We start from the raw sequence: 14,704 nt of genomic DNA, 5'->3' as shown, positions 1-14,704 counted from the left end.
ACAATTTTAATATATATCTGTAAACAATAACACTTTTGCTTCAATCCTATCAAAGTGCATTTTAGAAGATCACAAAGCTTTGAAAATGTCTACGTGCTTCTGCAAAGCAGCTGGCTTCACAGGAACAGGATCCAAATGCACTGGACACATGGAACCATGTGCTCCAATCATAGCTACTCTGCATGCAGAGATGTATGTGCACCACTTCTTTAAAGCAAGGTACTGCAGCCTCAAAGAAAAGATTTGAAATAGGCATCACACTAAAACTAAACTAAACTAAAACCATTGTCTCTACATCCTTATCCTGGCCCTGAGAGACATAAATTGACAGCATAGGGTGTGTGTCACTGAAAAATGGAAGACAGGCAGGAGTTTGTGGGAAGCAGAAGAAAGAGGAAATAAAATTTAAAAAGTGGACCAGGACTGGCTTTAGTCAAGGAGAAAGCAAAGAGAGACAGCTGTATAGGCAGCAGTTCTCATAAGGCATCTAAATGTTCCAAAAAAAGAGGATCTATGAACAAGCTATTTTGTGTGCACTGAAACAGGCAAGGACTTACTCTTGGAGCACAATATGCTTTTAAAATAGTCAGTCTTCAGCTCCAGACACAGCATGTTAGCTGGTCCTGCTGCCAGCATGGAGTAATCACTACACAGGGGTTTGCACCTAATGTAAATGGCATGGTCTCTCCCAGCAACAGGAAGTGCCAATCCTCCACTCATTGCAGCAGGTCCTTGGCCTAGCAAAATTCAAACTACCTACGTCTGGCTGAAAAAAGATGGGTCAAGTCTAGGATAGAAGGAAGGGCAAGATCAGAGGGAGGGAAAGTGTAAGAGTTAGTTGCCTAGATAGCTGTCAGTCCTCATACAAGAGGCCAGAAGGAGGCAAAGACAAGGTTGCACATGTAACTCTACGTAATTATAAGCTAGACCATGTGGAAACCAGTTCTGGCATTTTCTAAATCATGAATGTACAGGTTGGCATCTAAGACTTCTTATAGCTTTTTCTAGCACTTTGTAAACATAAATGGTCATGTCAATTCACTTTCCATTTTACATTTTATCATCATGTGTTTAATCAATAAAATATATTGAAGAGCATAAGCTTAGAAGACATCCAAAATTCATTTAAATGTATGCTGTGGAACTTGTAAGTTCTGCACAGTGCTCACTCTTTGTTTGTTTGTTTGTTTGTTGAAGCTAGGTTAGAAGCTGCTTGCATAATCTTAATGTAGATGAACAGGAGGCTTCATAAGCCAGCACTGCCTACAAGAACATTTCTTCCTCACTCTCAGTTGATAAGATCCAGTAGTATTTCCAGTAGGCTGCCTTTATTATCCTAATAATGATCTTTAATATTATGATACTTAAAACTCCTGCCAAACATTCTTTTTCTGTGCCAAAGTTTTCAAGAACTAATGGAGTATATAGTTCTCCTATTTAATGGCAGACTGCTGGTCGTGGAACCAAGCATCTCCCTTCCCTTCCCTTCCCTTCCCTTCCCTTCCCTTCCCTTCCCTTCCCTTCCCTTCCTTCCTTCCCTTCCCTTCCCTTCCCTTCCCTTCCCTTCCCTTCCCCTTCCCTTCCCTTCCTCCCTTCCTTCCCTTCCCTTCCCTTCCCTTCCCTTCCCTTCCCGTCCCCTGCCCTCCCTTCCCTTCCCTTCCTTCCCTTCCCTTCCCTTCCCTTCCCAAAATAGAAGATAACCAAGTCTCCAGTTTGGATTCTGATAGAGTTGACAGGCTTTCAGCAGATGTCTCAAATCAGATGATGATACATAAGATTTGCTAGTATCTTTCTCTTTGGCCCATCTGCAGAGTTACAGGCGAGAAGTTGAGTAGACTATGACACTTGCCCAGAGTTTCCTCCTCTTTTATAGTACGTTCCCTAGATGTGTTTTTGTGGCCCTACTGCTGCATTCTGACACTCCATTAGCCACTTTATCCACATTCTAATACAGTTTGTTGAGGGGTCTGCGATGCTGTGTACACTTACTCAAATACATTTCTTGCATAGGGGCTTGCCAAATAAATGTCACTCTTCTTTTCTGTTGGGCTGTAAGCCTCACTGACAAATCAGAGAAAACTGTAGAAGTCAGCCAAGCTTAGACACCTCTTGTTTTACTAAGAAACAAAGTGCTTAAGTGCTTTTGTGTAAAAAGATAAGCTATTAAGGATCTTCCCTTCTTTTGAGATGAAGCAGTATTTTATGTAAGTGGTATGAAATAGCATAATTAAAATACCTCAGATGAGCAGAAGATATTAAAACAGAAGTAAATTCAGTCCAGAAATTAAAGAAATTAAAGAAAACTCAAAACTGATCAATGAAGGCCACATTTCCATTAAAGACTAAACTAGCTTCTGATTCGGCAGAACGTCTGATCACCACTGTGTTATACCTTTAACTCATTTTGCTAAGAGAAGCAGTGAACTTTTCTAAAGTCTCCTTAAAGGACATAATCAAATAGGCTCCCAATTCTTCATTTGTCTCCTGAACAGCTGCATCATAACTGCCAAAGAGTGGAGTTGAAGCCTTCACATCCTCCCGATTTCCTTGGAGTAAAATGAGATTAAGCTCCTCTGCTATTTTTTCATATTTTTGGTGATCAAATCTGCAGAGACTGGCATCATCAGTTGGGTAGCTGATGCCAATAGGGTAGCAGTCCATTGGAACTGGAAACTCCACATTTTTTAGCATTGGCAATTCACAGAGAAATGTGAAAAGGTGTTTAAGTGCTTCAGATGACAGTGGGTTTCCAAGAAATTTAAAGTCTTGTAATTTATGACAAGGGCTTAAGCCTAAAATCAGCATGTTGACATGACTATCTTGGATATTACAGTCCTCCAAGATAAGACTCCTAAGCACTGAAGAGGAATGGCTAAGAAGTTTGAAGAATGTTGATGGGTAAAGGCCAGGTATATCATGCCCACTCAGGTCCAGGACTTCCAAGTGATAAGAATGGAAGCTATTGGCTAAATAGGCCATATCATCATGGTTCAATGAGCAGTTAGAAACATCCAGCATCTTCAGCGGAGTTTTAAGTGGGCTGCAGAATTAAAAATAAATAAATAAATAAATAAATAAATATTCCATAAAACATTGAAAAGCTACATTCACAAATTTTCACACAACTATTCACATTATGAATGCAGCCATATGCCACATTCTTTAATTTATTAGTCTCGTTTGAGAAACAGAAGCATGTTCCAACAATGACAAGTATATTTTGCTCCTGCAATCAGTTCTGTAAATTATCTCCTACCTTACAGGACTCAGAATGCCTTGGGTTGGAATGGAGTTTAAAGATCATCTACCTCCATCCTCCCTGCCATGGGCAGTGTGCCAACCACTAGATCACAGTGCTGAGCTGGTTGACTCAAACTGCTTTGGTTTAGAGGGCATTAATTAGATAACATACTATGTGTATATTATCACAGAATCACAGAATTGCAGAATCACACAGAATTTCTAGGTTGGAAGAGACCTCAAGATCATCGAGTCCAACCTCTGACCTAACACTAACAGTCCCCACTAAACCATATCCCTAAGCTCTACATCTAAACGCCTTTTAAAGACTTCCAGGGATGGTGACTCCACCACTTCCCTGGGCAGCCCATTCCAATACCTAACAACCTTTCAGTAAAGAAGTTCTTCCTAACATCCAACCTAAAACTCCCCTGGCTCAACTTAAGCCCATTCCCCCTCATCCTGTCACCAGGCACGTGGGAGAACAGACCAACCCCCACCTCGCTACAGCCTCCCTTGAGGTACCTAAAAAGAGCGATAAGGTCGCCCCTGAGCCTCCTCTTCTCCAGGCTGAACAAGCCCAGCTCCCTCAGCCGCTCCTCGTAGGACTTGTTCTCCAGGCCCCTCACCAGCTTCGTTGCCCTTCTCTGCACCCACTCAAGCACCTCAATGTCCTTCTTGTAGCGAGGGGCCCAAAACTGAACACAGTACTCGAGGTGTGGCCTCACCAGAGCTGAGTACAGGGGGACAATCACCTCCCTAGCCCTGCTGGCCACACTGTTTCTGATACAAGCCAGGATGCCGTTGGCCTTCTTGGCCACCTGAGCACACTGCTGGCTCATATTCAGCTGACTATCCACCATCACTCCCAGGTCCTTCTCTGCCTGGCAGCTCTCCAACCACTCATCTCCCAGCCTGTAGCTCTGCTTGGGGTTATTGCGCCCCAGGTGCAGGACCCGGCACTTGGCCTTGTTGAACTTCATGCAGTTGACCTCAGCCCATCGGTGCAGCCTATCCAGATCCTCCTGCAGAGCTTTCCGACCCTCAAGCAGATCGACACACGCACCTAACTTGGTGTCATCTGCGAACTTACTGAGGGTGCACTCGATGCCCTCGTCCAGATCATCGATGAAGATATTAAAGAGGACCGGCCCCAGCACCGAGCCCTGGGGGACGCCAGTAGTGACTGGCCTCCAACTGGACTTGGCTCCATTCACCACGACTCTTTGGGCCCGGCTATCCAGCCAGTTTCTAACCCAACAAATCGTGCACCAGTCCAAGCCAAGAGCAGCCAGTTTCTTGAGGAGAATGCTGTGGGAGACAGTGTCAAAAGCCTTGCTGAAGTCAAGGTAGACCACATCCACAGCCTTTCCCTCATCCACCCAGTGTGTCACTTTGTCATAGAAGGAGATCAGATTCGTCAAGCAGGATCTGCCCTTTCATAAAGCCATGCTGACTGGGCCTGATCGCCTGCTTCCCCTGCAAGTGCTGTGTGATGACTCTCAGGAGGATCTGCTCCATGAGCTTCCCTGGCACTGAGGTCAAACTGACAGGCCTGTAGTTTCCTGGGTCTGCCCTCCGTCCCTTCTTGTAGATGGGAGTCCCATTTGCTAGCCGCCAGTCAACTGGGACCTCCCCCGATCGCCAGGACTGCTGATAAATGATGGACAGTGGCTTGGCCAGCTCCTCTGCCAGTTCTCTCAGTACCCTCGGGTGGATCCCATCCGGCCCCATCGACTTGTGCACATCCAAGTGCCGTAGCAGGTCACAAACCAGTTCTTCATGGATAGTGAGGGCCGCATCCTGCTTCCCATCCCCTTCCACCAGCTCAGGGTACTGGGTATCCAGAGAAAAACCGGTATTGCCGCTAAAGACTGAGGCAAAGACGGCATTGAGCACCTCCGCCTTTTTCTCATCTCTTGTAACTAAGTTTCCCCCCGCATCCAGTAAAGGATGGAGATTCTCCTTAGTCCTCCTTTTTGTGTTAATGTATTTATAGAAACGTTTTTTGTTATCTTTAACGGCAGTAGCCAGATTGAGCTCCAGATGAGCTTTGGCTTTCCTAATTTTGTCCCTGCACAGCCTCGCTACATCCTTAAAGTCCTCCCTAGTGGCCTGCCCACTTTTCCAAAGATTATAAACCCTCTTTTTTTTCCTAAGCTCTAGCCACAATTCTCTGTTGAGCCAGGGTGGTCTTCCCTGCCAGCTTGTCTTTGGGCACGTGGGGACAGACCTTTCCTGCACCATTAAGATTTCCCTCTTGAAGAGCACCCAGCCTTCCTGGACCCCTCTGCCCTTCAGAACCGCCTCCCATGGGACTCCACCAACTAGTGTCCCTGAGCAGCTCAAAGTCAGCCCTCCGAAAGTCCAATACAGCGGTTTTACTGGTCCCCTTCCTGGCCTCGCCAAGAATAGTGAACTCCACCATTGCGTGGTCACTCTGCCCAAGACAGCTCCCGACAATCACATCCTCCACCAGTCCTTCTCTGTTTGTGAAGAGAAGATCTAGCGGGGCACCACCCCTGGTAGGTTCACTAACCAGCTGCATCAGGAAGCTATCTTCCACACTCTCCAGAAACCTCCTAGACTGCTTTCTCAGGGCTGTGTTGTGCTTCCAGGATATGTCAGGGAAGTTGAAGTCCCCCATGAGAACAAGCGCTGAAGATTTCGCAACTTCTGTCAGCTGCCTGTAGAATTCCTCATCCGTCTCCTCATCCTGGTTCGGCGGTCTATAGCAGACCCCGACCAGGACACTAGCCTTGTTGTCCCTGCCGATCCTAACCCCAAAGGGACTCGACCTTGTCGTTCCCAGCCTCGAGTTCTACAACCTTGAAAGACTCTCTAATATAGAGAGCCACACCACCACCCCTTCTGTGCTGCCTGTCCCTTCTGAAGAGCTTATAGCCAGGCATTGCAGCACTCCAGTCATGAGACTGGTCCCACCACGTCTCCGTGATGGCAACCAAGTCATAGCCTGCCTGCTGCACGATGGCTTCCAGCTCCTCCTGTTTGTTACCCATGCTGCGTGCATTAGTGTAGATGCACTTCAGCTGGGTCATTGCCTTATCCTCCAGCCTTGCCATTGTTCCCCCTGGCACAGCCCCAACAATCCTAGCTTCAGCCCCATCCCCCTTCCCACCTAGTTTAAAGCCCTCTCAATGAGCCCCGCCAGCTCCTGGCCCAGGATCCTTTTTCCCCTAAAAGATAGGGACCCGTCTGCGGCCATCAGGCCAGGTGCCGAGTAAAGTGCCCCATGGTTGAAAAACCCAAGATTTCTGCGTTGGCACCAGCCCCAGAGCCACGTGTTTAACAGGTGGGCTTTCCATGTCCTCTCTGTACCCCTCCCTGCCACCGCAGGGATGGATGAAAACACCACCTGCACTCCCGCTCCATCCACTAACCGACCCAGTCCCCTAAAGTCTCGTTATGTTATATGTATTATGTTATATTCTGTCAGGTTCCATTATTTGCTGAATTAATATCAGATCACTACTACCATGAAAGCATTGGTGACTTCTTTTAGAAAGCTGTTACCATTCAAGAGGTTTTTATCATATCCTTTAAGGAAGGATTCATTCCAAGATGAAAGCCAATCAGAATTCTAGCAAAACATCAGGTTTTATTTCAATTTTGTCTCTGCTGTATGTTTTGAAATACCCAAGAGGGCGTTGCCGCCATTTTGCAGCTGAGGCGCTCGGCTCCGGGGCAGATGCATTCTGCAGCGGAGCGGGGGATCGGGACAGGCAGGGTTTGCTTCCCGGCATCGAGGCCACTCGAGACATCTGAGGGAGCCGCCAGGGAGGCTGATGAGGTGCGGGCGGAACCAGGAGCACCCCCTCCCTGGCCGTTTCAAACACAGCCCCTAGGGATTGCGGTGGCCAGGATGGGCAAACAGGGTCTGGTGCCTCAGTCAGGGCAGGGTGCGCTCAGACGGGGCAGAGCTTTCCTCCCCGCTCAGAGAAAGCTCATCTACCGTCTGCCTACCTGTAGCTAACCGCCATGGTCTACACTAGGCAGAAAGCTCTTTCTAGAAAGTCTGTGGCGACCCAGTCTGAGTGCCCGCTCCAAAATGTGGCAGTTCAGGTCTCTGGGTGCAGGGAGCGCCTAAGCCTGTTGCTGCCATCTGAGGGCGGCAGGGACACCGTGTGTGTGAGGCGTGAGCAGGTGGATGACCTGGTCAGCCTGGTGGCAGAGCTCAAGGTGGAGAGATTGAGGGCTATCAGGGAGTGTGAGAGGGAATTAGACTTGTGGAGCAACTCCCTGCAGGGCCTGAAGGAAAGGCACTGGGTGAGACACCCCCGAACAGTGGTGGACCCTCTGCCCTGTCACTGTGGAGCAGAGGGAGGGGACCTAGGAGATGGAGAGGAATGGAAACAGGTCCCTGCTCAGTGTCACAGGGAACCCCCCTCCCTACCATCCTCGCCTTCCGAGGTGCCCTTTCACAACAGGTTGGACATCTTGGAGCTTGAGAGACTGGTGGGCGAGGATGAGGTGGAAAGTCTACCCAGGAGAATGTCTAGGGCGAGGAAGTCAACTCCACACCTCAAGACTGCCTCCACTAAGAAAGAAAGAAGGGTGATCATTGTAGGCAACTCCCTGCTCAGGGGAACAGAGGGCCCTATACGTCAGCCTGACCCTACCTGTAGGGAAGTCTGCTGCCTCCCTTGGGCCCGGGTCAGGGACCTGAAAGGTTGTGAAGTCAGGCGGGGTATCAGTAAAACCACTTTCTTGGACTTCTGGAGGGCAGACTGAGCTGTTCAGGACACTGGTTGGCAGAGTCCCGTGGGAGGCAGTTCTGAAGGACAGAGAAGTCCAGGAAGGCTGGGTAGTCTTCAAGAAGGAAATCTTAAAGGCTTGGGAGTGGTCTGTCCCCACCTGCCCAAAGACAAGCTGACGCAGTAGAAGACTGGCCTGGCTGAACAGAGAATTGTGGCTAGAGCTTAGGAAAAAAAAGAGGGTTTATGACCTTTGGAAAAGAGGGCGGGCCACTTGGGAGGACTATAAGGATGTTGTTAGGCTGTGCAGGGACAAAATTAGAAAGGCCAAAGCTCATATGGAGCTTAATCTAGCTACTGCTGCTAAAGATAACAGAAAATGTTTTTATAAATACATAAACATGGAAAGGAGGACTAAGGAGAATCTCCATCCTTTAATGGATGCAGGGGGAAACTTAGTGACGAGAGATGAGGAAAAGGTGGAGGTGCTTAATGCCGTCTTTGCCTCAGTCTTTAGTGGCAAGACCAGTTGTTCTCTGGGTACCCAGTATCCTGAGCTGGTGGAAGGAGATGGGGAGCAGAATGTGGCCCTCATAATCCATGAGGAAATGGCTGGTGACCTGATAGAGCACTTAGATGCATGCAAGTTGATGGGGCCAGATGGGATCCACCCAAGGGTACTGAGAGAACTGGCAGAGGAGCTGGCCAAGCCTCTTTCCATCATTTATCAGCGGACCTGGCTATCAGGGGACGGTCCCAGTCAACTGGCAGCTAGCAAATGGGATGCCCATCTACAAGAAGGGATGGAGGGTAGACCCGAGAAACTCTAGGCCTCTTAGTTTGACTTCAGTACCAGAGAAGATTGTCTTGAGTGTCATCATGTGGCTCTTGCAGGGCGACCAGGCAACCAGGCCCAGTCAGCATGGGTTTATGAAAGCCAAGTCCTGCTTGACTAACCTGATCTCCTTCTGTGACAAAGTCATGTGTTTAGTGGATGAGGGAAAGGCTGTGGATGTGGTCTACCTTGACTTCAGTAAGGCTTTTGACACCATTTCCCACAGCACTCTCCTGAAGAAACTGGCTGGTCATGACTTGGACTAGTGTATGCTTCGTTGGGTTAAAAACTGGCTGGGTACCTGGGCAGCTATCAGGCCAGGTGCTAAGTAAACCTCCCCATGGTCAAAAAAACCAACAACAACAAACTAACAACAAAATTCCTGTGATGGCACCAGCCTCCCAGCCATGTATTTATCAGGTGGGCTTTCCAGGTCCTTTCAGTATCTCTCTCTGCCACTGAAGGGATAAAGGAAAACACCGCTCCATCCAGTAACCGCCTCAACCCCCCTGAAGTCCCTTTTGATAGCCTTCAGGCTTTTTTCAGCGATTTCATTGCTGCCAGCCTGAATTATCAGTAAGGGATAAAAATCAGAGGAGGTGAACCAGGCTAGGAATGTCCTTGACCTGGGCCCCAGGGAGGCAGCAGACTCCCTACAGGTAGAATCTGGCTGACATATGGGGCCCTCTGTTCCCCTGAGAAGGGAGTCACCTACAATTAATATCCTTCTTTCCTTCTGGTGGAGGAAGTCTTGAGCATGGGGTTGACTTCCATGTCCTAGAGAACCTCCTGGGTGGATTTTCCCCTACATCCTTACCTCAAGCTCCAGAGCCTCAAACCTTTAAAGGGAGGTGAGGCAGGTAGGGAGGAGGCTTGCTTTGCAACGCCGAGCAGGGACCCATTTCTATTCCTCTTCATCTCTTAGGTACCCTCCCTCTGCCCGACAGCTACAGGGGGTCCATGACTGTTTGGGGTGTATCACACTGGTGCCTTTCTTGCAGGCCTTTCAGGGAGTTGCTCCACCAGTCTAACTCCTGCACACACTCCGTGATGGTCCTTAATCTCTCCATCTCCTCCTTGAGCTCTGCCACCAGGCTGATCAGATCCTTCACCTGCACACGTGATGCAGGTGTTATCTCTGCCACCCTCAGAGGGCAGCAACAGGCTCAGGCACCCCCTGCAGCCGGAGACCTGAACAGCCACATTTTGGGGATGGCAGTTGGTCTGGGTTGCCATAGTCTTTTTGTTGAGAGCTTTCTGCCTGGTGCAGATCATGGCGGGGTTTGCTGGGATGTCTGGGATACAGATGATAGGTGAGCCTGTCCCCTGAGTGGGGAGGGATACTCTGCCCAGCCTGATTGTCCCGCCTGTATGAACTGCTGCACAAACCAACCCACCATGACCTGACTGACTTGCCGAGCCCTGGTCTCTCACTGAGGGCTGCCTTTGTACAACAGAGGGGTGCTCCTGGCTCCACCCAAGCCTCATCAGCCACTCTCATGAGGGCTACAGGGTCCTGGCAGTTCCCTTGGCTGCCTTGAGAGGCCTTGATGTAGGGAACTACCTGCATTGCCACGATCCCCTGCTCCTCTGCCCATTTGAAATAGCTTCCTGCATATCTGAATATAAAGTATTTATGGAAACTATATTTACAACCTACTTTTTAAAGGAAAAAAAAATCACTAGAGGCCTCAAAAACACTTTGAATATGCTTTAAGTCTTGTACTGAAGGCCAGCCCAAGCTGAGATACAAGCTCAGGAATGGGGCAAACCAAAGATGTCCTGGTATATTCCTCTCTTATGTCGGCAGCCAAGAAAATATTCCCATACTCATTAGATGGGTTGTGAAAGACTAATAAGAAAGTCAGGTTTTCTACATGCATTAGACAATATACTGACTTCCACTTCTCCCCCCAAAATACTCTTCCCTAGCTTCCTGCTGTTCTTTCTCACAAAAAACCCTGAGATACACGCAATTCCCTTATTCTACAAGGTTCTCAAATTGCTGATGGCACTAATGACTGTTCTTTACATTTTGGCTGAAAGCAGGATGACCGAGTTACCTGAGCAGTTTCTGTATTCTTCCTGTGAGTATAGAAAAAGCCAGACTCAGCTCAGTCAGTTGTGTCATTTCACCCATCTTTTCTCCAATGGTGGTAAGCATCAGTTCATCTGTAGCTGTGTGTCTCAGCACATTAAATGTTCGTGCTGGCAGGGTCAAGGACATCAGCAGAGGGAAGTGGATGCTGTTGAAGAGTATTTCCAAGTGTTCCATTTCCAGGCGAACATTGTGAACTACTTCAGTTTGCGCAACAAAGAGGGGTCAGTGAGCTTTATGATATAGAAGAATTTCTGCAAAGCTAAGTTGTCAGCTCTGAATGCAACACAGCAGATCTTCAGTGGACAATAACATTTCTGCAACAGGGCCTGCACTACCAGCTCATAGTTGCGTTCTGTAACAAACAAGTCAACTAGCACATCAATACTGATTTTAAAGGTGCATGGCTTGCATTGCATTTGTTGCAGGTGAACCAGCAGTTCTAAACAAAGCTTAGAGAGCAGCTCTGTCCTGGCCCACCTCCCCATTGGCTTCTTACAGTCACAAAATTGAACTTCAACATCTTTTATACCTGTCAGGTCCACTAGTTTCAACCTTTTCACATAGGGAGAAGGATGATGCAGGACATAGTCTCTCAGCCCTGTAAGACAGCTTTCCAGCACACTGAGCATGTTCTGTGGCTCAGGTCTTCCTGGTAGTCCATAGTAGTTCCCAGAAGTTTTCCCATGTTAAAGTCGACAAGCGGCCAGTTCTTTACCAAGTCATGAATCACTTCCCCTTGCTCTAATAAATAGCTTGCTTTAAAAAGAAGAGGAAAAGATTATGGGCAACACTGCTGAGATCTTCCTTGCAAACTCTGCATTTGACACGAACGCTTCAGCGCTAAGGAATCGGAGAGACTTCATTGTTGCTTTCTTGCTGTTATGAAGGGTGACTTCTGTGTTTAACTAAGATCCTAGTTGCTTATCACCTTCTATTTTTAACTGCAGCTGCTGCTTGCTACTTAGGGAAGCCTTGTTGGGAAGGTGAAATGAACAGTCACATGCTGATCCTCTACTTTCTATTTTGGACCTGTTACGCTTATTCTGCAGCAGTTAACTTCTATGAGATCTTTTATTCTGAGAGCATTAACCATCTGAAATCCACATATTTATAACAAAGCTAACTCAACTAAGCATAGACCACTGCCCAGCCATAACAGTAAATCAGGACAGCACACATACGTGAGAATAGTTTTATATCTTTCCTACGACATACAAAAAAGCATTCAGGGTTCCAACATAAATACATAATGTGATCTTTGTTCCACTTCTTTCATGAAAGATGCTATGCTAAGATGAATAAAACCACAGTATCCTGGGGATTCACATACTGACTTCAAGGTGGAAGATTCTAAGAATTAGCATAGAGGTTCTTTTTTCAAAACCATAGCCATAAGGAAAGACTGAGGTGCTAGTCACTGAGATACAAAACATCCCTCCCTTTTGCCCGTCCTACTCAGCAACAAATAGTTAAATGTAGTGGCTCCAGTGGAAAATACAAGAGACTATAGAGGAGCTCAAAGCCTAGGTGACCAGGACACTTCCCTTTGATGAGAGGACTGAGGGTTAAGTGCAAGACAAGAAGAAAAGATAGAGCACAAATTTAAAACTTTCTCAGTTTCCAGGTAAACATTCTATTGCCTGTTACTTTCTGCAACTGATGGTCTTTTCTTTCTAGTTTTCTGAGAAATGATTTAATTGGAATACTGAATGGGAAAATATTTTAAATCTGTTATCTGTTGATAATAGCAGAGATGAGTTTTCTTCCTTCAACCTTGGTATTGTCATGTAAAAACAGAATTCAGAGGTTTAAGTTTGCCAAAGATATTTCTGTGGCATAACAAAGGGAAAAGAACATACAGGACTGATTTACTACAAAATGAAAGTAGGAGAAGAAAGGAGTTTAAAACTGTGTAACAAACACAATGACTAAAGTTCAGTCTAGATTCTGGAGTTTCATTGCTGGTCTCTGCAATCAGAAAGATAGAGACAATGCACCCCTTATTCTCTGAAAGCTCCTAAGAAGGAACAGCTCTTATGAATCTTTCTCTAGGCAGCTGCTGATGGGCTTGGGAAGAGAGAGGCAACAGAGCAGTGGTATAGGTTTTATTTGCCTCCAGTGGCAGACTAATTCCCCTGTGTACATCTCCTTCTTACATACACCCAGAAAGTCTGTCAACCTTCATATTTTGAACAATTTGATCCAGTCCAAGACTATCAAATCAGAATTGCATTTGCACTTTTTTCCTCTTTGGTGCAAACATCATTGTTTTAAAATGAAGTACTTGAAACATCTGCCATGGACATATCTAACATAGATGAATCATAGAACACAGGTAAAAATGCATAGCTCTGCTTTATGTTAGATAATAGGTATTAACTATGATATCACATTGTTTCATATTTCTATAAGCATCTCCCAACGTGAGGTGCTGCATGAGAATGACAGTGATCCATGAAATTCTGAACATTCAAATGAAATAAGAAGGTGGCTTACATGAATGTCTAGAGGTGAGCCATGAAGATGGTCAGAGAACTGGAGCAACTCCTATGAAGACAGGCTGAGAGAATTGGGGTTATTTAGCTTAGAAAAGAGAAGGCTCTGGGAAGATCTTATAGTAGCCTTTCTGTACATAAAGGGGACCTAGAGGAAAGATGGGGAGAGACCCTTCGTAAGGTAGTGTAGTGATAGGACAGGGGGTAATGTTGTTTATGTGTTGTTTGTTTGTTTTTTAAAAAAGAAAGATTTAAATTAGATATAAGGAAGAAATTGTTCACCATGAAAGTGGTGAGGCACTGGAACAGGTTACCCAGAGAAGCTGTGGATGCCCCCTTCCCTGGAAGTGTTCTAGGCCAGGTTGGATGGGGCTTTGAGCAACCTAGTCTAGTGGAAGGTTGTCCCTGCCCATGGCAGGTGGGTTGGAACTAGATGGACTTTAAAGGCCCCTTCCAAAACCATTCTATGATTTTTAACAAGTGGGTATGCATAAGCTTTCCACTGGACTACCCTTACAAATAGATGTTGCAGAGGTAAAGTTTGCCAAAAAACTCCTTTTTGGCAAAGGAGTTAACCATATCACATTTTCTCTGCCCATGGATTGTACAGAAAAAGCATTTCTAAGCACTATCTTCCTTCTTAGACATAATATCAATGCCCTCTTGTGTTAAACAAGGCTTGTAATTTGTGCCTTAGAATAGAAAATTTCTTGACGAGGAAATTTTCCCATTTCTAGAAAAGTGTTCCTTTTCAAGACAGCTCTGAACTAACCCAGACAATGTATGCCAAGCTTGACGTGGAACAACTTGGAGGCAGTGCTCTTGTTTTCATAACTGGCTGGCTAGGAGTGTTAATATGGGTCATTGCTGACGACTGGAATAAAGAAAGAAGAAGTATTGTGTTGTCTGTGTATATGTTGTGTAGTATCAGTAGACTATATCTGCTTTGGATCCATGTCAACTGGCATGCTATCCTTGGTCTAATACAGAATGAATGGCTCCAGTTCCTTTTCTGCCATGTATATGAATCAGATCTACTTATCTTCCTAATAATAAAATAAAATAAAATAAAATAAAATTAAATTAAATTAAAAATAAATAAAATAAAATAAAAATAAAATAAAATAAAAATAAAATAAAAAATAAATAAAATAAGAAATAAATAACTCAGAATGTAGTTGCATGCAACCTACAGGCGTGGGGCAGAGTTGCTTGAAAGCTGTACAGAAGAAAGGGAACTGGTGGTGCTCACTTGAATGTGAGCCAGAAGTATGCCCAGGTGGCCAAGAAGGCCAAGGGCATCCTGGCTTGTATCAGA

The 14,704-nt window shown here is 46.1% G+C and overlaps 1 protein-coding gene across 1 annotated transcript; it reads right to left on the bottom strand.

Annotated features, from left to right (window-relative positions):
- Positions 1–2,394: 2,394 nt before the first annotated feature.
- On the bottom strand, positions 2,395–11,754 carry LRRC14B (leucine rich repeat containing 14B). Its single transcript, XM_032180684.1, is given in 6 exon segments — positions 2,395–3,040; positions 10,854–11,094; positions 11,097–11,507; positions 11,510–11,668; positions 11,671–11,691; positions 11,694–11,754. Coding segments are annotated over 6 exon segments (1,539 nt in total).
- Positions 11,755–14,704: the final 2,950 nt, after the last annotated feature.

This window comes from Aythya fuligula, chromosome 2 (assembly GCF_009819795.1).
Source record: "Aythya fuligula isolate bAytFul2 chromosome 2, bAytFul2.pri, whole genome shotgun sequence".
Taxonomy (NCBI): Eukaryota; Metazoa; Chordata; class Aves; order Anseriformes; family Anatidae; genus Aythya; species Aythya fuligula.
This window is presented reverse-complemented; position numbering and strand designations above follow the sequence as displayed.